This window comes from Glycine soja, chromosome 13 (genome assembly GCF_004193775.1).
Source record: "Glycine soja cultivar W05 chromosome 13, ASM419377v2, whole genome shotgun sequence".
Taxonomy (NCBI): domain Eukaryota; kingdom Viridiplantae; phylum Streptophyta; class Magnoliopsida; order Fabales; family Fabaceae; genus Glycine; species Glycine soja.
This window is the reverse complement of record NC_041014.1, coordinates 21,940,818-21,961,227: the sequence shown is the minus strand read 5'-3', so window position 1 is coordinate 21,961,227 and position 20,410 is coordinate 21,940,818. Positions and strand designations below refer to the sequence as shown.

The window sequence follows — 20,410 nt, the reverse complement described above, 5'->3', positions numbered from 1 at the left end:
TACTATTTTGAAAAAAACAAACACAAGTCCTCAACATAAATAAAGCATGTGTTGTGAGTTGTGAAGCAGTAATGTTGGGGAAAAAAGAAATACCAAAGGGTGGCAGACAGATAAACTCGTTGCAGAAAAGACTTAACGGTTACGGTCCATGTGGTTCGGTTACTGCGCCATCGTTGTCGGTGATCACTTGCATGCATGACAAGTGTAGCGGTCCGTTTCTCTCGGTTGAATGTTGTAACAGCTTTATCAAGTTGTACTACATTGATTCATTGAAATGTAAAATAACATTTTTAAATAATAGTTATTTTTTATAATAAAAAAATTGGAATATAAATAGCTAGAGAGAAAGAATTGAATGCATGTTAAAAAGTGTATGGAATTGGTATTGGCTTATGGGTTAGCATTTCTCTTTTTGACTTTGTAATAAAATTTTGAAATATATATCTCTAGTAAACTTGATCTTTTGAGCTTGTTATCTCTCTTATAAATGTATTTATCAAATTTGTGTTTCGGGATATTATATGTTAGTTTGTGTCGAAGCAAAATGGGTTAACATTTATTGCCTTCAAAAGGATTTTTTTTCATCAAATTAGACATCCTTTCTCATCTCTTTCAATTTTAATGCGAACTTTTTATCAAACTATATACCCTATCTCTTATAAATTTCAAAATACACATCTTTCTATTTTAATGTCTCAATTGCACTATTTTGTTAAGACAATGAGAATTGGAGTTATCAAATCTCGACTTTTATCCCATTAAAGTGCTACAATTGAGACATTAAAATTACAAGATAATAAAAAAAAATCCCATCGTTGAAGCATTAAAACTTGTATTTTGGAATTTAATAGAAGAGATGATGTGTAGTTTGATAAATAAAAAATCCCTTAAAAACCATAATCCATATTTATTATGAGGTATAGCACCGCTTATAAGAAGGATAAGGAAACGGCTTCTCACCTCAAAAATTGTGGCTACGGGCTTAACACCTCATTTTTAATCACAGGCAATAGAAAATTGATATTAAAAAAATGTTTTTCATTTATTAGCTTTAATTTCATTCCTTCAAATAAGGGAAATGATATAATTAGTTTTCTTCCATAAATATTTTATCTTATAAAGATATATTAAATAAAAAATGTAATTTCTCTTATTGTATTTTATTAAAAAAAATAAAAATACGAGACGAACAAAACTAAATCATACTTAAAAAAAAGTACTAATCCAAAAAATTTATAAATATATTTTCTTTGTATTTTTAATATATACTTTCGATGTATTTTGTAAATTACATTATGTAAAATAGATTTTAAATGGATTAGTATTTATATATTTTAAAATATATTTATAAATTATATTATACAAAATATATTAATTAATTTTTTTAGTTATTAGTAATTATTAAAATCCTTCGAAAATAAAATATATATTATATAATTAGTATTTGGTCACAGTTATTATCAACTCTAAATGCGAATAATTTATTGTTGAACGATTCTAATAATTTTATTAATAATGAAAAAATATTAATATGTTTTATATATTTTTTATTATATTTTATATAATATAATTTATAAATACATATTATATGTATTTTAAAATGAATATATAAATATATTTTAAAATATATAAATACTAATCTATTTAATTAATATAATATACATTAAAAATATATTTAAAAAATGAGAGATCAAATTATACTAGTATAACTTTTATAACTATTATATCATTTTTATAATTTTATATATAATATGATTTTTATTATTTAATTATTAAATTATATTTATATGTTACCAAGATTATTTGTCTTAAATTTTATCAAAATTAAACAGCAACAAAAAAATAATCAAATAATTTATATTTTAAAATATTTATATCATGCTAATTTTAATTTATATGAATGAAGTAATAAATAATTTTTTTATTAATATAGAATTTTGCATGTGTAATTTATGTGAAAGAGACTTTTAATTCAACTATAAATTTTAAGATATTATCCAATTAAAACTTATAAAATAATATCATAATTTTCAAAATTACTAATGTAATTTCATCCCTCCTCAATATGAAATATATTATGTAAGTAGTATTTGGCCACAATTGTTATCAACTCTAGATACAAATAATTTATTGTTGAACGAGTTTAATAATTTGACTAATTACAAATAGAATTTTATTTATACATTATATATTTTATTTAATATAATTCACAAAACATATTTTAAAAATTACATTAAAAACATATTTCAATAATCTATTCAAAATGCATAGAAAATATATTAATGAAATTTCTGGATTAGTTAATTTGCTACATATTTTGTTTTATTTACATAAATAAATAAAAGATAACTACAGGAAATATAGGTGCGATGTGTGTCCGTATTTTTATTTGTATTTTTTTATACTAAAATTGAAGTATTTTTAGAATTTATTTCATAAAGCATTGGCGTGAATATACTAATATTAGTTTAATATGATTTTTGTATATTGTATGCGTGCCAATAGTATAGTGGTATAAATTAAAGAAGTGTAGTTACTATATACACAAACATAAAAAAAAAAATAAAAAATGTTAGAAATAACTTGTTAGTGTTGTGCCCACCATGTGTTTATTCCATTTTTACTATGCTAAAATTATATTTCTTTTGTGTTGCTTATGTGTGTTCGTATTTTTATTTTGTTATTACATTTTTTTTACATTAAAATTATTTTTTTTTTCAATTTATATCTCCATGAATTGACGGGTATAACAATAAAATAGAAAACTTTAATCATATACACATGAAAAAAAGTAGAAATATTACGTACATAAAAGTAAAAGTAAAAATATTATTTATGGGTAATACTTTGATGATTAGTAATTATAAAGTTTTTTTAATTGAAAAACTAAATGATGCATATATTTCAGGATGATCTTTAGTTTTCCTAATTGATAATCATAAATTAAAAATAAGTGGATTCCTCCTCATCTTTTATAAGATAAAAAATTTATCAAAGAAATTAACTATATTATTTTGTTGTTGGAAGGAATCAAATTAAAACTAATAAATGAATAATATTTTTTTATATTTGATCACTTGTCGACTTTTTATTAATTGTGTGTAAGAATGAAATAAAAACCCAGGGAAAGCTCGGCGCCCACCGCACCAAAAGAAAAAATCAAGGGCAAAACCAACGGAATGAAATAAAAACGGTGGTTGCAGGCACATGCAACGACGTCAGAGCCATGTCGTTTCAAGGGATTAATAATATTAACGGGATAGGTTTGATATCTATAATAATTGCATGGACTATTAAAGTGATACGCATACAAGTTTTGAGTCCTGACTTTTTGGCATCAAGACAGAATGCGATAAAATGAGATAATTGGTATAATGAATGTGATCCCATTGTGACCCAAAATAGACATTACCACTAGCTATGAATCTACGATTAAGCTTGACTAGACTCTACAGTGGATCCATGTGTGCGTTCACTTTTCTTTTCTTTTTTTCTACCCATATTTGTATCAGTATTGATCAGGTTCCGCAAACTGATCGAGGTGTATTACCAATCGGTCATGAAATAAGACTAGTTAGTATGTGTGAAATTTTGAAGCTTTTGAATTTCTTATGGCCACGTAATTGGTTCAACATGAATAAAGTGGGACATATATAGCTATCGTGTAAGGCGCGAGGGCACTGTGTTTAAATGTTGAGGTTGATTTTGCATTGTGGTATTGAAAGATGGTTGTGCAAATGTCAAAATCCTTCTAACATACAAGACCCACCTAGGAGAGAAGAATGAGCAAAGCGTCGACCTTTCGTTGCAAAACATATTTCATATAGTTGAGTTATATAAGTAAATAAAAAGATATAGTTATGAAAATAAGACAAACAGAATAGTTAAATTAAAACATATATCAAAATATGTTAGTTAATTGTGTAATTATAGACGAAATATATAAGATTGTTAGTTTTTATATTAATTGTTTCTAAAAATATATTTAAGATAATTACAATCAGTTCACAGTAAAAGTTGTATTATTAATGTATCAAAAGTAAAGTTTAAATTTAAAGCCTACTAACTAGAGATGAAAATAAGACAAAATACATCAAAAACCTATGATATAACTTACATCAAACTCAAGTTAAACCAAACTTATTTGCTATGGGGATCTGCTGAGTCTTAGCAGCAAAATGCCGTGGAGTAAATTGTGGATGGATGCTTCCATACCCATGTTCATTTTAACGTAGTCATTGATACTAGGAATCTTGTTAGGACTAGGTCCACTGTATCTTTTTCTCATGTATTTCGAGAAGTCAATAATGTGGTAGATGTGTTAGCTAAGCATGGTCTTACCATTCTGGTGGACATGAGGCTATTTGATGTCCAGCCAAGTTTTCTTTCCTTGTATTTGTTAATAAGATTCTGCTGGTATTTGTTTTAATAGGTTTGGTTGAAGGGGATGTTCTTTTTGCCCCCTTTTGCGCATACAAAAAACAAACTTATTTGCTATATAAGTTAGATAAAGCTTTTGTTTTATTTTTATAAAAAAACTCTATTTAATTTAGAAAAACATAAGATTTTGCGTCAATTTTTTTAAACCAATCAAGACAAAATACTTAAATAAATGAAACTAAGAAAATTATGATAACATTATCATTGTTGCATTGAAATTTTATCCTAATATTTTGATATTATATACTATATATTTATTAGGATATTTAAAATCTTATTTAGAGATATATGGTTGTAATCTTATTCCATACACATTATTATACATTAACAAGTCATTTATCGGAGTGGTATTAAATTCGATTTTTTTAAGTAAAGTTTTATATTCAAAATTTGTGAATAAAAAGTGTGATTGAGAGGTGAAAATCCCACCAAACCTAGTAAGTTAAATTTTTATATGAAAATTAGTCATCAACAAAGTTGATAAATACTCCGTATCAATAATAATATGATAAAAAAAATTCAATTTATTGTACAATAGTACTTTTGGGACAAATTGATTTCTTTAAGAAGATGATGTTGAAATTTTCTATTCCAATAATTAATGTGACTAATATTATAAAATAATTATATTAGTTATTTATCATTAGTAAATTTTATTTTATGTAGTCAAATTAAGTGAGTACGTTAAACTATTAAATAAGATGATATGAACTTAAACGAGCAGATGTCACTGTTGACCTAATAGGGAATAATGATAAATCTATTAGGTTGACACGCTATAAGAAACCTATGGTCCCCAATATACTAAATTGTCACACATAGTTTGTTTTCTTCTCATCTGAAAAGTAGGTTCCATTGAAGAATAAAGAAGCTCAGGTTAAGAAAAAACCATAATTCCATTGTTTGTGATGAACAGACAACTATAGAGATCTTACAACAAATGTCAAAGAACGCCTAAATTAGGAACCAACTATGGATTTACATATTTTATCTAATCCTTAACAATCAAACATGTTGTAGATCTTATGGCTTTTGGTGAATTGCTCTAGATCATAAACCTGTGAATTTTTAGATTACGCATAAAGAATAAAGATTAAAAATATTTCAATAAGTGGTATCAGAGCATGTTACATACATGACAAAAAAAATTGGGTGAATCGGTGATGTTATAATAAATTTGATATAGCATGATAACATTATTTACGAATGAGACAATGATAAAGGATATGATATTTGCTTACCATGATTAATAATTTTTATATAATTTAAGTATAATCCTTAGGCCCAATACGGATTGTCAATCCGTAAGCCGCAGGAATTGAACCCGTGATTTTTACGTTATTAGCACAACGCTCTAATCAATTGAGCTAATAGACCAATTATGTTATAAAATAATTAATGTCGCTATATATAACACTCAAATTTCTAATGTATATTTAATGCACATGTAAATTTATATAATAAATTTTGTGATAATTAATTTTTATCTAATAATTAGTTTGTTTACATATATAAATTGTAAATAAAAATTATAGGTTTAATAAAAATTTACATATGTAAAAAAATATCAAATTTATTTAATTATCAATTGTTGTAATAAACATCTAAATACACCATTTAATTAAATACCATATTTGCTTAATTTTCAGTCATTATAATAAATATCCAAATATATCATTCAATTAAATATCAAATTTGTTTAACTATTAATTACTGTAATAAATATTTAAATACAACATTCAATCCGCATGGTCATATGGATTGACAATCCGTATGAACTATACAAATTATCAATTCGTATGTTGTGAATTTTTTTTTAATACACACCTCTTTTTTTTCGGCGACAAAAAATCACCAAAGTTTATTATATATTCGTAAAAAGCACACGTACACCACCGGTGACAAGAAACACTTACAAAAGGACGTTAACAGAAGCAAGTTACACTAAGGAGTGCGGTTTTATGAAAAAAAAAAAGCGCTGCAAAATTAAAAAAAACTAATCTGATACCCATAAGGACAGTTTTGGTATTTTGGAAAACTGCTGGGTGTACCAACAAAAATGCTGGGTGCCCCAAGCAGTTCCCAATAAATAAATAAGACATTTTCTTTAATTTTTCGGGTCCGGATTGTAATGCTGGGCTTTTTGAAGCAGACTAAGGGGTTGGACCCCCATAAAGTATTTTCATGGACCAGTTTCGTCGAATGATACAAAAGAGTAAAGGAAGCCCTAGGCTTCAAGTTGTGCAAAGGAGGAAGAGGAAAAAGAGGATTGGAGGGTCGCCACGTTTAGCAACAACCAAACCCTCTCTACTCTTTCTTCTTCTCTTCGCTAGGGTTTTAGCTTCTTCCTCTTCACTTCGTTCTTCTGGCCTCTACAATGAGCAACGACAAGGACACCTTCAACGTCGCTGATCTCACTTCCGGTACTCTACTCATTTTCCTTTTCTCGTTTTCTCTCTCTTATATGTTTTGCTTCGCGCGTCTGGGATTTTATTGAGATTTTGATTCCTTGCTGAAGCTCTCAACGAGGACAATAGAGCAGACCTTGTCAATGCTCTCAAGGTTAGTATTCACTTTTCCTTTATTGTTTATCTGTGAAGTTGAGATTGAGATTTGAATTTCTCAATTTTTACAAGTTAATTTAGCCGTTTGCATTGTTTATGTATTTTTTTTAATTGTGTGCAGAGCAAGATACAGAGTTTGGCTGGACAGCATTCTGATATTCTAGAGTCTCTGTCGCCCAATGTCAGGAAGCGTGTGGAGGTTCTTAGAGAGATCCAGGTATTATTATCTGCAGCATTAACCTAGGTTGTTTGGATTTCTTGTTCCTGTTTGTTTGATGTTAATTCTAGTTCTTTTGTTTCAAATCGGTCGGGATTAATAGATGTGAAGTTTTGTGAGTTCTAGTTATTGTTTTAAATTTGTCAGGATTAGTAGATGTGAAGTGTTGTGTTGTAGCCTTGCATGTAAGTTTTTATGTTGATTGATTGCATATGCGTCAAGGTAGCATTTTTATGTTTTGGAGCTTCCACCATGTCGGTATGTGCTTGTTTTTAAGATTATTTTTTTTCCCTAACCCTGCAGGGTCAACATGATGAATTAGAGGCAAAATTTTTTGAGGAGAGAGCAGCTCTTGAGGCCAAATACCAAAAATTGTATCAACCACTTTACACAAAGGTAAAGCTAGCTAGTTTCATTTTAAATTTTAATGTCATAAGCTCTATGTATGATGTGTAGTATAATTCAGTTTCATAATCTGCATCTTCAACCATGCAATTTTCTTTTAATGGATTTTAGAATTTGCAGATCGTGATTCTGAACTCTATTGGGACCATGAATGTAATAATTAATATCTTTATTCCGACATTGTTATTACTGAATGCAGCGGTATGAAATAGTAAATGGTGCTACGGAAGTTGAAGAAGGGGCAGTGAAAGAAACAACACCAGATGGTGAGGAGGATCAAGGTAATAATTACAAATACATGATCTGTTAACAGTGTTTCAATTCTATAATACTTGACACAAGAATTTGCTTGTGTAGAGAAAGGAGTGCCTGCATTTTGGCTTACTGCCATGAAAAACAATGAAGTGTTGGCTGAGGAGGTTAGTCTGTTGGGTTCAATAGTTAATTTTTATAACATACATTTTGCTACAAATTTTCATGTTTAGTAGTCTTATTGTGTTTCCTTATGAAATATAGATTTCAGAGCGTGATGAAGGTGCTCTTAAGTATCTCAAAGATATCAAGTGGAGCAGGATAGAAAACCCGAAAGGATTCAAACTTGAGTTTTTCTTTGACACCAACCCTTATTTTATCAATTCTGTCTTGACAAAAACATATCATATGATTGATGAGGATGAACCAATATTGGAGAAAGCAATTGGGTAAGCTTTATTGTTGTTGTTATTATTATTATAAATGTAACCTTACCACCCTTAACTTACTATCATGTCAGAAGGGTTGGCGTATCCTTGAATAAAAATTGTTTGCTAATTTTATTTTATTTTTTTATAACTTTCAGGACTGAAATTCAATGGCACCCAGGAAAATGCCTGACACAGAAGATTCTTAAGAAAAAGCCTAAGAAGGGTTCAAAGAATGCTAAACCAATTACCAAAACTGAAAATTGTGAAAGCTTCTTCAATTTCTTCAACCCACCGCAAGTTCCTGAAGATGATGAAGACATTGATGAAGATGCGGTATTGATATTGATTTTAGATTAAACAGATTAGAAATAAAAATCAGTAAATTTTAATTTTTTATACTGCTGCTATTTGCAGAACTTTTTTTTTTTCTGCTTTGATTGATTCATTTTTTTAAACAGGCTGAGGAACTTCAGAATCAGATGGAACAAGATTATGACATAGGGTGAGCTTAATTGCCTTTTACCTATGTTAGTTGTTGCATGTATTAAGTTTCGAACATGTTACACATTTCTTGCTTAAGTGTAATTGTTAACTTTCATTGCTAACCATGCATCTTTGGTATTTTGTAATCTTGATTTTTGAATCTTGATCTCGTTTAGGTCAACAATAAGAGACAAGATTATTCCCCATGCTGTATCATGGTTTACTGGGGAGGCCATTCAGGGGGATGAGTTTGGAGATCTGGAGGATGACGAGGATGATGAAGATATTGAAGAGGATGATGATGAAGAGGAGGAGGAAGATGAAGATGACGATGATGACGAAGATGATGAGGAAGAAAGCAAGACTAAAAAGAAGGTATAACTGTTAATTGCTTTAAAGTGCTAATGCACATGGTTTGTTTTCTATTGAGGTTTGAATCTTGATGGGTTTTCTCTTTTTTTGGGATCCCTCTGTTGGTGTCAATTTATCTGTAATGTTGCTGCAGTCATCAGCACCTAAGGTACGAAATTTTGATTTCACAATTCATGATTAAGTGAAGTAGTGTATGTTACTGAAACACAGGATTTTTATGATTGTCATTTTTCCCCTGGATATTATTTTTTCCTTTGTTTTGGCTTAATGATGTTAGTTGAGTTATAGATTTTCATTCCCCTTCCCCCACTGACCCTGAAATTTTCATGTTTATTGTGTAAATCTTCAGAAGAGTGGAAGAGCACAGCTTGGTGATGGCCAGCAGGGTGAGCGACCTCCAGAGTGCAAGCAGCAGTAGATGCAGAAGGTCATTTATGTAGTTGTCTAGTTTTGTTGGTGTTCGAGAATGTTTGATGTGAAAGTGGGTTTCATGTTTTAATGCTTCTTAAGTTGATTTTCCTCACTATATCTTGGTAGTTCGAATTTGTTGAGAGTCCCTTCTCTTATTTTGCGCCTGGTAGAGAGAATGTGGTTATAGGTAGAGATGCTGTGATTTGTTTATGTTGGAATTTGTACTGCCGTGTCAGGTATACTTGAAATATAGTTCGTGCTTTCAACTAGTAATTTTTGCTGTTTTAAAGAACTCGATCTACATTGTTTTACGTATTTGAAGGGAAGCCTCTGTAAAGGTTTATATAGTTTAATATTGTTAATGCTAACAAACAATAACAGATTTTCACGCCGATTTTCTTTTGCTAATATGGAAACAAATTGGATTATTTGTTCTACAAGTTTAAATGTTCTACAATATTTATACACAATGTATATTATGAGTGGAACTTGTTACATTTTTGTTATCAGTGGGAGTTTCAAAGCAAAAAAGACTATTTCCCAACGTTTTCATTTTTGGTTAAAATTTATTAAAATAATGATTAAAACAAATTATATAAGAAGTTAATTTTAAAATAACAATAAATGGCAATAATAAGAATTTTATTGGATGTCTTCGAGGGGACTCAGGGTCTGGTTGTTTAAACTTGTGTTGAAACGAGTGTCTTTCTAACAAGTAGTTTACGTTTTTTTAGTGTGTTTATTTAAATTTTATTTTACAAAAAATTAATTTTCTATAAAAAATATTTTATTGTTGATGAAAAATATATAATATATTCTTTTATAAATGATTTTATAATTATATTAAATTTCAAATAGTCCATGATTAAAGCTAAAATTTAAGTACATGTTAACATTAAAAAAAAAACATACACATGTTTTAAATTTATACACGTTTACCTACGTCAATGTTATAACTTGGATAGAAAATAAATCATAAAATTCAAATAATTTTGTATTCGTATTTAGTATTTTTGAAAACAACAACCTTTCAATTAAAAAATAACAAATTAATCCTCCTTAATTTTAATATAGTTTTATTTGATATACACTAAATATCTTTTGATCTATTAGTGTACCTTTGAAAGTTTCAAAAACTTGGGGATTTTCTCGTAGAGGAATGGCCTATTTTATAGTGACAACTCCCTTAATTCTTCATTCACACAATTCGATGACATATTGGATTACTGAGAGAGTCAATGAGATGAAAAATGAAGAAATGGAAAATGAGAAAATATTATAGGAAAGAGAATATGTAGTTAAGAACTTTTTGTAAAGAGACTTGGATGTATCTGAAAACATGTGAGAAGATATAGCGTATTTATAGAAGAAAAATGAACTGTTAGAAAAGGTATAAAACTATAACAACGTCCCAACATGTCATAAATGTTAAAGGGTTGGAGGTGTTGTGAAAGAGGAAGGGAGTAAAATAGTGGTTTGTTGGTGTATGAATTGTGGTAGTGCGCCAATAAGAACCCCCTTACACAAATATGATACATGAGTAGACAGACAGGAAGTTGAAAAGCCCAGTACCACACTACTGCAGTCTCTCCAGAGAGGACAATGATGTGACAATGATGTCTTTTGAAAGGACACAACTGCAACTTGAAAGGAAACAAGAGAGAAATAGGTGATATAACCGTTTTTAAACTGCATTCCGAGTGAGATCGTAATCAATTTCAGAAACTATGTTTCTGATTGATATGGCGATTCAGCATTGCATATCATATATAACAAAACATAGACGTGTTAAGTAGCTTAGGCGCTTTCCCTTCCATGTGGTTTTCCAATGGTAATTAGTTATTCATGAACTTCATTTATATGGAATGTGAAAAGTTTATTGTGCTGTAAAAAAGAAGAATTGCCCTTCAGTAAGAAGGATTTCTGAGCATGTCCAAGTCCTCTGTTCTCTGCCTCAGCACTAACACTAACACTAACGACCCTCTCTGATTGGTGGAATGCAAAAGGTAGGGAAATCAAACAAAACCCTAAAAACAGAAAAGGAAACCTTGTGATGTGACTCATTTTCACTTCATGACATGCCGTCTCATTCAATTTTCCTTCTTCATTTTTTCTTCTTCTTAGAACCCCCCAAAGGCAAACCTGCTTCTATGGCGAGACTGCTTCGGGATACTTTCCTTCTCACACGCCCCCCATTTATCCCCAAGGTTCCTACGCGCCTTTTTTCTTCGCTATCAGTGATCACATGATTTTGTTTATGCACTGTGATCACTTATTTATGATCATATTTTTGTCACCAAACACATGTTACCGTTCTCTCTTTTCTTCTTCTGTTTTATGCACTATTCTTATTTGATGAATTCTAGTGCACTTCTCTGTCACATCTTAGTTTCTTATTTGTTTATTTTTAAATTAATACATGTTCTCCTGGGAACCCAAGTCACAGGAACATTTGTCCTTTAACTAAAGAGAGGGCAAAGGGAAAAAACAATGGCCATTTTCTCAGTCATGGTCATGGATATGCATGTAACCATTTCCCTCACCCTTTGCATTGCATCTTCTTCCTATGTTAGTTTCTGGTACCCATATTGGTGCATGTTCTTGCTTTCATTTGCAGGGTTTTAAACTAGGAATAATTGGCACTTCTCAGATTTTGAGCTTTTCGTCTAAAGGTTTATTGCAGTTTCTCTTGCTTTCCTCCCTTCCCTTTTAATTTATATTTAAATATTGTGCACACCGATCAACATGCAAAAGAGATTATCACATGCTTTTGAAAATTTTAAAATATTAACTGTCATTGCATGGGAAGTGTTGAAACCAAGTCTACTCTATTGGGGTACTTCTGTAATTTACATTGGAAAGAATTTATAATAATCATGAGGAGTGGTTTGGCTTGGTTAGTGCAGTTAAGCTCATGGTGGATGATGCTGGATAAGGGAATTTTTTAAGTTCTTAATAATTTGGACATCTGAGGTGACGTATTCATGTGTTGAACCAACCAGAACGAAAATTTATAGTTGTTTATTTCATGATTTTTGTGTATTTGAATACTAGTAAGCACAAACGAATTAGGAGTCTCTGTTTTTTCGTTGTGCAACATTTATCTCATTTTCCCCTTTTTGTTAGGCTTCCTACTGTGACTAGGGTGCAAATGTACTATAGGATGGATGAGTAACTGGTGTTTGAGGAGGGTTGCATGAGAAGTAGCAGGACAGTATGGAAAAATCTACATGGGACAGCTGTGTAACCTTGTGCCATGTGGCGGGGTGGGAAGGGAATCAAGAAGGGGATTGATTAGATGGTTAAGTAGAAAAAGGAGGATTAAAAAGAGGGAAGAGAGATGGAAGAAAGAAGCGAGCTTGGAAAGAGTGGGAGAGAACTAGGACTCAAGAATGGCGTGAGTATTTGTATTTTCTTGTTTGGAGAGAGTTCGTACCAGTTTCTGTACACGTCTATCTCTGCCATTCATTTCATACTGACAAAATGAGCAGATTTTTAATAAATAATGTAGTTTCAAATCATTCTCCTCTAGTTTCTTATCATCTCTGAAGTTTTGTTGAAGTTTGAACTTGACAACATTTTTCATTTCTACATACCTAAAGGTAGAAGGCGCTCTAAATCTGATGGAAGTGACTCAGGTGAAGAGAACATGTCTAAGAAAGAGTTGGCCCTTCAACAAGCTCTTGATCAGATCACTTCCGCATTTGGAAATGGATCCATCATGTGGCTTGGTCGTTCTGTCTCACCAAAAAGTTTACCTGTTGTGTCTACTGGTTCTTTTGCTCTTGATGTAGCACTAGTAATTGGTGGTCTTCCGTAGGTATCCTTAGATCCTTGCATGAAGAAGTTTCTTGCTCATTTGTTTCATGTAAATAAGCTCTGAACTTTTTTTAATACATCTAACTGTTTGTTGGTGACAAATTGCTATTTTTCTCGAATTTGTGTCGATAGGGACATGTTGTGGAAATATATGGTCCAGAGGCTTCTGTAAAAACAACTCTTGCTTTACATGTGATTGCAGAGGCACAGAAGCAAGGAGGTTATCTTCATATAATGCTCTTACAATGATATTGTAATCACTATTGCTTTTGGTTGTGTTGGATTTAGGATTAGGATTCTAACTTCTGTAGATGTGATCATGACCTTGTCATAATTCTGGTTGCCAGAGATTCACAGATGATTTAATCTCCCCGTCCCTGTTCTTTATGTTTTGGTAGTGGTAATAATGTGATTTTTTCTTAATGTCTAACTTAGCTTCTTAGAATACCCTTTGGCTAATATTTTTTGGAAGTGGCAAATTGGTGGTTTGATTCTATGCCTGGTTTCGCATTGTCTATAATCCCTGCTTTACCAACATTTTTTGGGTGCTAGCACTTTCCGAGTTGTAAACCTAAATTGTGTTATGTTCTGCTTTCACTTTTTTTATCCTTTTAAACAAGAAGGAAGAGGTATACTGTGCCTGATTTAAATTCTACAAGATAAGCGTCTTGGGGACTTGGGGGTTGCGTTACGCTTTCAGATGTGTTTCTTCCATTAGTTCAACTTTAATTTTAATAATTTAATAGTGAAAATGGGCAGGCCTGTATATTTAGTTCTATGATTTATTTTTTAAGAATTTTGCAGTTGGTTTATTCAGACAATGATACGATTGTTTCATACAGGCTATTGTGTCTTTGTTGATGCTGAGCATGCCCTTGATAAGAAACTTGCAGAGTCTATTGGTGTGAATACAACGAACTTGCTTCTCTCCCAACCTGATTGTGGTGAACAAGCACTAAGTCTTGTGGATACCTTAATCCGTAGTGGTTCAGTTGATGTAATTGTTGTTGATAGTGTAAGTATGAAGCTCTTTTTTCATTTGTTTCTGTTTATACTTTCCCTGCTTTCATTGTAACCCGTTAATGACTATATGTTAAGTGGTAAGTCAGTCTACTAATATCTTGATGTATAGGATTCATTAAACCAGTGTATCAGGTGGCATGCTTTGATCATCTAATAACTTATTGTAGGAAAGCAATTTTAGCCAATCATTGTTGAATTAGACCTAGTCATTATAAACTACTCATCCTATAAAAGTTATTTATTGGTGTAAGAAGTATTTTAATTTAATTTATGCGTGTAATCCCCATACCTAAATCTTGTTTTTTAATGATGTTATCACCTGGAGATATTTATGGTGTCCTCTGGTTAACTTATTGGTAAATGTATTAATTTTATTAGAAGTATTAAAAATTAAAATGAAAGTCCAAGTATTGAATCCATAAGGATTTTGATTTTAAGTGATGCAAGTCCAATTATTAAGAAATGAGAAAAAATAGAAAAAGAAAAGATAAGAAATTGGAAGTGCGAAATTTGGAGTAAGGCAAAGAAAAAAATAAACAATAATTTAAATACAAAACATGAAGTCAAAATGTGATAATTTTGGGGTCTAGCATGTCAAAACTACTTATAATCTAATTTAAGATACTCTATCTTTGGTTTCCTGTGTACGAAGAGTCTAGTTTATTTATCTTTTTTTCCCAATTTTTTTTTGCAAAAATGAAAATAACAAACCGCACTAAGATAAAAGATGTAGAAATTATTGAGCAAAACAAATGTCAATCTATTTCTAACAATGAATTTATTTAGATACCTTTTTCTAGCTTTTTAGAAAATAACCATTTTTCAATGCATTGCCCTTTAAACATTGGATGATCATACCATAATAGCATAAAAACACAGAGAAGAATAATAAAAACAAAATTGCATTAAATAGATAATAGATAAAATTACATTACAAAGAGTTTGACATCCAGGCTCTCAACAAAAGGGGTTTTAGCCTTTCATATTCACGAGAGACTTTACACTTCAGGGGCTAATATAGATGGAAGAAAGGGTTGGATGACTAGAAGAAAGAAAGAGGGAAATGACTAAAGAAGGAGAGTTTTTCCTAAGGGATAGGCTGAGACTCAGTGTCTTTTCCTTCTGCTTTCTACTCCTTTTATAGACTCCAAATAACTTATTTTTCACGCTAACTTTGCGCTTAGTGCGGGCTGTCACGCTAAGCGCGCCTTTGGGCTTCGTCGTGGGCTTTTTGCGCGCTAAGTCTGGAGTGCACGCTAAGTTTGGACTTGCTCACTAAGCCTGGAGTGCGTGCTAAGCCTGAACTGGCCCGCTAAGCCTGGAGTTGTCCAATTCTTTCAACTTTTCTTCAAGGTTTTTTTTTTTTTTTTTCAGTTTTTGCATCAGTTTTCATTAAAACACTTCAAATCTTCTTCTGTTGACTTCTGCTAATAAAAAATTGCAAAGATATTAATTTCTTCGTTATTTCATTAAAAACAATAATAAAGTGAAGAAATTACAATTATTATTAACTAAAATTGACTATCAAATTAATTTAGATTTCACAGTTATCACCTTTATTATGCATAAACTAGTGTGCTTGATTATAACATAACTTCTAGAGAGGATGAGAATGAGATAGGTAATGTGGGAGTGGAACATTGTTCTGGAAAGGGTGCATTTCTTAGCATGGACTTAGGGGTCAAACTTTAGAAGATCTTTAATAAAATTGTAATTTGTTTTTTGCATGTTGTCCTCTTTAACTCTCTTTTGTAGACTTGTTGAGTTTGATATGATTGAAAAGAATAAGTAAATTTTTAGTGTTCCTCTTTGAACTTACTCTGTATTTCTCCCTTATGTTTTTCAGTTTTTTCTTCCATATCGATTATACTATGTAATTCAAATCTTGTTTCATTAGTTTAAATACATGTCTATTAACTTTTTGCAGTCTTTCATGATAGGTGGCTGCTCTTGTTCCTAAAGGTGAGCTTGATGGTGAAATGGGCCATGCTCATATGGCAATGCAGGCTAGGTTGATGAGCCAGGCTCTTCGAAAATTGAGCCATGCCTTGTCACCTTCTCAATGTATATTAATTTTTATAAACCAGGTATCAGCTAAAGTTGTTAACAGCAATGTTGTCAATTTTACTTTGGTCAGATTATGAATATCATTCAATTTGAACCTGCACAAGTTGGTCTGTATGGGAAACTTTTGTTTGGGTTGGTCTATCCTCTAATTATTTGATCCTTGGTATATCACTATATTCTTGACTTATGTGGAGCAAAGTTCCACTATCATAAATCATATATTCTACTTTTGTTGGCACTATTAAACTTTTTTTCATACCCCCTCTGACTTTTTTCTGCTGCTGTCCTCTGCTTAATGTAATTGTTTAGATTCAATTCATTGTCTTTCTTTTTAATGCATGTAAAAGCTGCATGCATGCAAAATTTAGGGTATAACTTTATGTGTAAATCTTAGATACTAAAAGCTATTAATTGCTGAAACTTCATTAGTCTATTTTTTCTTTTAGATTACAAAAAAATTATAAATATTAAGGAACAACGTAGTTGGGGTTCATTGCTGTGGTAAATATCAGAGCCATAAGTGCTAAACTTAGAAGATGGAATGGAATGAGTTGATGTACTTTTGCTTTCCAAATTATCTGAATTGTTTGAAAATACTAATTATGTACTCGCCATGCATTGGTCAGCCATGTACCAGTGAACCTATTTTGTAAACTTATGGATGAGTGGAGCTTGCTCTACCAGGCCCAGATTTGACAATGTGTTTTTGGTATAATTTTTTGATCCTAAAGAATGTTAAATAAATGACTTGGATAATATTATCTTTTACTGTTTGTATATTCTGTAAGAATATATTATCTTTTCTGTGTGTTTATATATATCTATTTTCTTTTGGGGGAAGTACTTTTATTAAATTACCTGAGGGATGTGTGTCTTCTATTAACAAGAATTCTTTTGTATGTTTCTTCAGGTGAGGTCAAATATTTCAACTTTTGGGGGATTTAGTGGGCCTACTGAGTTACTTGTGGTGGTAATACATTGAAATTCTATGCTTCAGTGCGGCTAAATATCAAGAGAATAGGGTTTGTCAAGAAGGGTGAAGAGGCAATCATAATTCTTTTTCTGCCATGCTTCCTTCTATAGTATTCACATACTGTTCAAATGTTTTTTTTTTTTTGAAATAGCAAATATGCAAACTCAGTTTGATGGAATCAGCGATGTTCTGTTCTTTTTCTGAAGTAGGCTTTCTTTTTTAATCTATGTTCCAAATTGCTTTCATTTGGTTGATATGCTTTGGACACGAGTGTTGTGGATGCTAAGCTTTTGAACTCTGATATTCTTTAGGTAGTTAAACAAATAGGAAGTAAGAGCTATAACCTCGAATAAACATATTGCAATCTTGGTAATATACTAGCAGTTCTGACCCATTCATTATAAAAAAAAATGGAGAATATAAATTAAATGTAGTTGTTTGTTTTTTTATGGTTCAAATTCTTTTGTCTTTCGTGGTCGATGTATTCCTTATCCTGCAGTAAAGTAGCTGTTGGTGCTTAGTATGGAGTATACATTGTAAAAGAGAAAATATATTAGCATTAGTCATTTGAGACCAATCTAGTAAATTTTGGGGAAGGCCTTTGTCATCAATTCAGTGTTTTTGGAAAAACTGATTGCTTCACACATACTAGTTTGATTGTTCAAGAAATTGTCCAATGTAAAATACTAAATGCAATGATTATCTTTTAGTACTTTAACCATCCATGCAGTCCCTAGTTTTGGATTGTGGATATCTATTATTAGTTAAGCAAACCATTTTTCTTGTTTGTTCTTTGGATTATTGATATAACGATGTCCTGTATAGAAGCTTCAAGCTAGAGCTTTTCACTCTGTCGTGGATACGACTTTTTTTCTTCTTGCACATAATCTTTTATAAGTTATTGTTTGTGCAATATTTTGGGGATCTTAAGATTGCATTGAATTCATTAGGTCTAATTTCTGGTATGAATATTTATTCTTTATAGATTTTTATTGGTACAGATTTTAGGAAGTCAGGTTCTTGTCAAGGTTGTGAAGAACAAGCTTGTCCCTCCATTTAAAATTGCCGAGTTTGAGCTTCAATTTGGCAAGGGTATAAGCAAAGAAACAGAGATTATAGATTTGAGCGTAAAAAACAAACTCATCTCAAAGGCTGGTGCAATGTTTTACTATAATGAACAGAGTTTCCGTGGTAAGGATGCCCTAAAGAATTTTCTGGCTGAGAATCAAAGTGCATTAGAAGAACTTGAAATGAAACTCAGGGAGAAGCTTCTTAATGCTGAGACAGAGAAGATGTGGGATGTAATTAATGGAGATGTTAGAGAAGCAATTGCAACAGTTGATTCTACTGACGAAGAAGCTGCAGCAATAGTTGAAGCATGATTTTGTGGATGAACATAAAGTATGGATCACGCTATTTTCCCTGCCTCAATCTGGACCGTGATTCATATATGTCGTAGTTTGATGAGTTGGCCCCAAAATTGTCCATTCAAACGAAGGTCCAATGTTGAAGTTATTATACTACCTGTAAATTGTAATTTTCTGTCATTTTATATAGGCCTAGTCGTATGGCACATGTAAATTGAGAATGGAATGGACTAACTGCATAGGAAGCTAAATGGGATATCAAATTCCCGAACCAAATCATGTGACTTCACATTTATTTAATGAACAGAGAGGGCAAATAGATGCAAATAACATTAAAATCAATAAGAATAAGAAAGGGATATAGCAAGTCAAGAACCTGATCTAAAAGCTTGACAAAACAGCATGTAAACAACACCCCTAAACCCTTAAAAACATGAAAACTTTTACAAACTTTTTTTTTTGGTTCCTCATGCGTTTGGTCTTGATGTATGTTTGTGATGAAACCTCTTACAAAGAAAAATCAAAATAGAAAAAAAAGAAGCAAAATCGAAGAAGAGAAAATGAAAAAGTTTAGGATATGCGGAGAGAATAGAACATGCATTATTTTTTTTTCAAAACCACTGAGAATGAAAACTTTTGGATGGTGCTTTTGTTTTTGCGTAAAAAATATTCTTGTCACAGTTGTAGTGCCTATTCAGTTCTCAAATATTTTAAGATAAATTAGAGAATTAAAATTTCATGAGTTGTTGCAAAAAAAAAACCCAATGCATTAACTATTAATAATTAAAACAAAACTTATTTTTTGTGCATTAATTGTAAGCATTTGAACTTTCTTTATATATATAAAAATATTCATCTCATGTAAGAATGACACTAATCTCATCTAGTCATTGACACTCGATTTCTAAGCACTTTAGGCCTTTAGGTATGGATTTGTTTGTCAAGAAGATTTTTAATACAAGAGATCTCTATGTTCATGAATGTGTCTTCTCTTCACTCATATGGTGTTTAACTTTTTTATTTCTACTCGACGTGAGACTTCATTTCACACTTATATTCCAACATATATATAAAAAGACATTGGAGACAAGCTGTTTATTTTTATTTTTAATTTTCATGCTAGCTTTCGTTTTCGAATCAATATTAAAAAATAATAAGAATGAAAAATGAAAAGGTCGTCTTATTTAAAATTCCAACCAATTATGAAATCCTCTATCTCTCACTTCACACTTCAGAATGTACCGTTTCTCGTAGAGAGAGGTATTTTCACATCTTCTTATTAGGTTGGGGGAGAAAAAATGTTCCCATTTTTTAGGATATTATTAGAATATAAAATATTCTTTGTAATATTCCTTGTCTATTATATTTTTAGTAATAGCTTTATGTGAATTAAATAGCATTGATTCTGTAGAATCAAGAATTAAATAGCATTGATTCTGTAGAATCAAATTGATTCAAAACTATTGTATATATACACACTTGAGACTATGAAATAAACAAGCCAAATATTCTCTATTATTGTTATTCATTATGGTATCAGTAAGTTTGGTACTGATCTCTCATTCCAAACCTAATCTCTAGCGCCG

General features: G+C 30.9%; 1 protein-coding gene and 1 pseudogene across 1 annotated transcript; both read left to right on the top strand.

Moving 5' to 3' along the window:
- The first annotated feature begins 6,644 nt into the window (after positions 1–6,644).
- LOC114382205 (nucleosome assembly protein 1;3-like) lies at positions 6,645–9,890 on the top strand. The gene is made up of 12 exons (XM_028341468.1): positions 6,645–6,863; positions 6,959–7,002; positions 7,126–7,221; positions 7,525–7,617; positions 7,826–7,907; positions 7,984–8,045; positions 8,143–8,327; positions 8,465–8,642; positions 8,768–8,811; positions 8,969–9,167; positions 9,298–9,312; positions 9,514–9,890. The coding sequence occupies exons 1-12, from the start codon at positions 6,818–6,820 to the stop codon at positions 9,580–9,582; spliced, it is 1,113 nt and encodes a 370-aa protein (XP_028197269.1). The 5' UTR covers positions 6,645–6,817; the 3' UTR covers positions 9,583–9,890.
- A 1,483-nt stretch (positions 9,891–11,373) lies between these two features.
- On the top strand, positions 11,374–19,098 carry LOC114380964 (annotated as a pseudogene).
- The last annotated feature ends 1,312 nt before the right edge of the window (positions 19,099–20,410 follow it).

Bases quoted from the DNA above. Each gene is read 5' to 3' on its own strand.
- LOC114382205 (XM_028341468.1), top strand. From the start codon at position 6,818: ATGAGCAACGACAAGGACACCTTCAACGTCGCTGATCTCACTTCCG. The intron at 6,864-6,958 runs GTACTCTACTCA...TCCTTGCTGAAG, and splicing joins CGTCGCTGATCTCACTTCCG to CTCTCAACGAGGACAATAGA. The intron at 8,328-8,464 runs GTAAGCTTTATT...TATAACTTTCAG, and splicing joins ATATTGGAGAAAGCAATTGG to GACTGAAATTCAATGGCACC.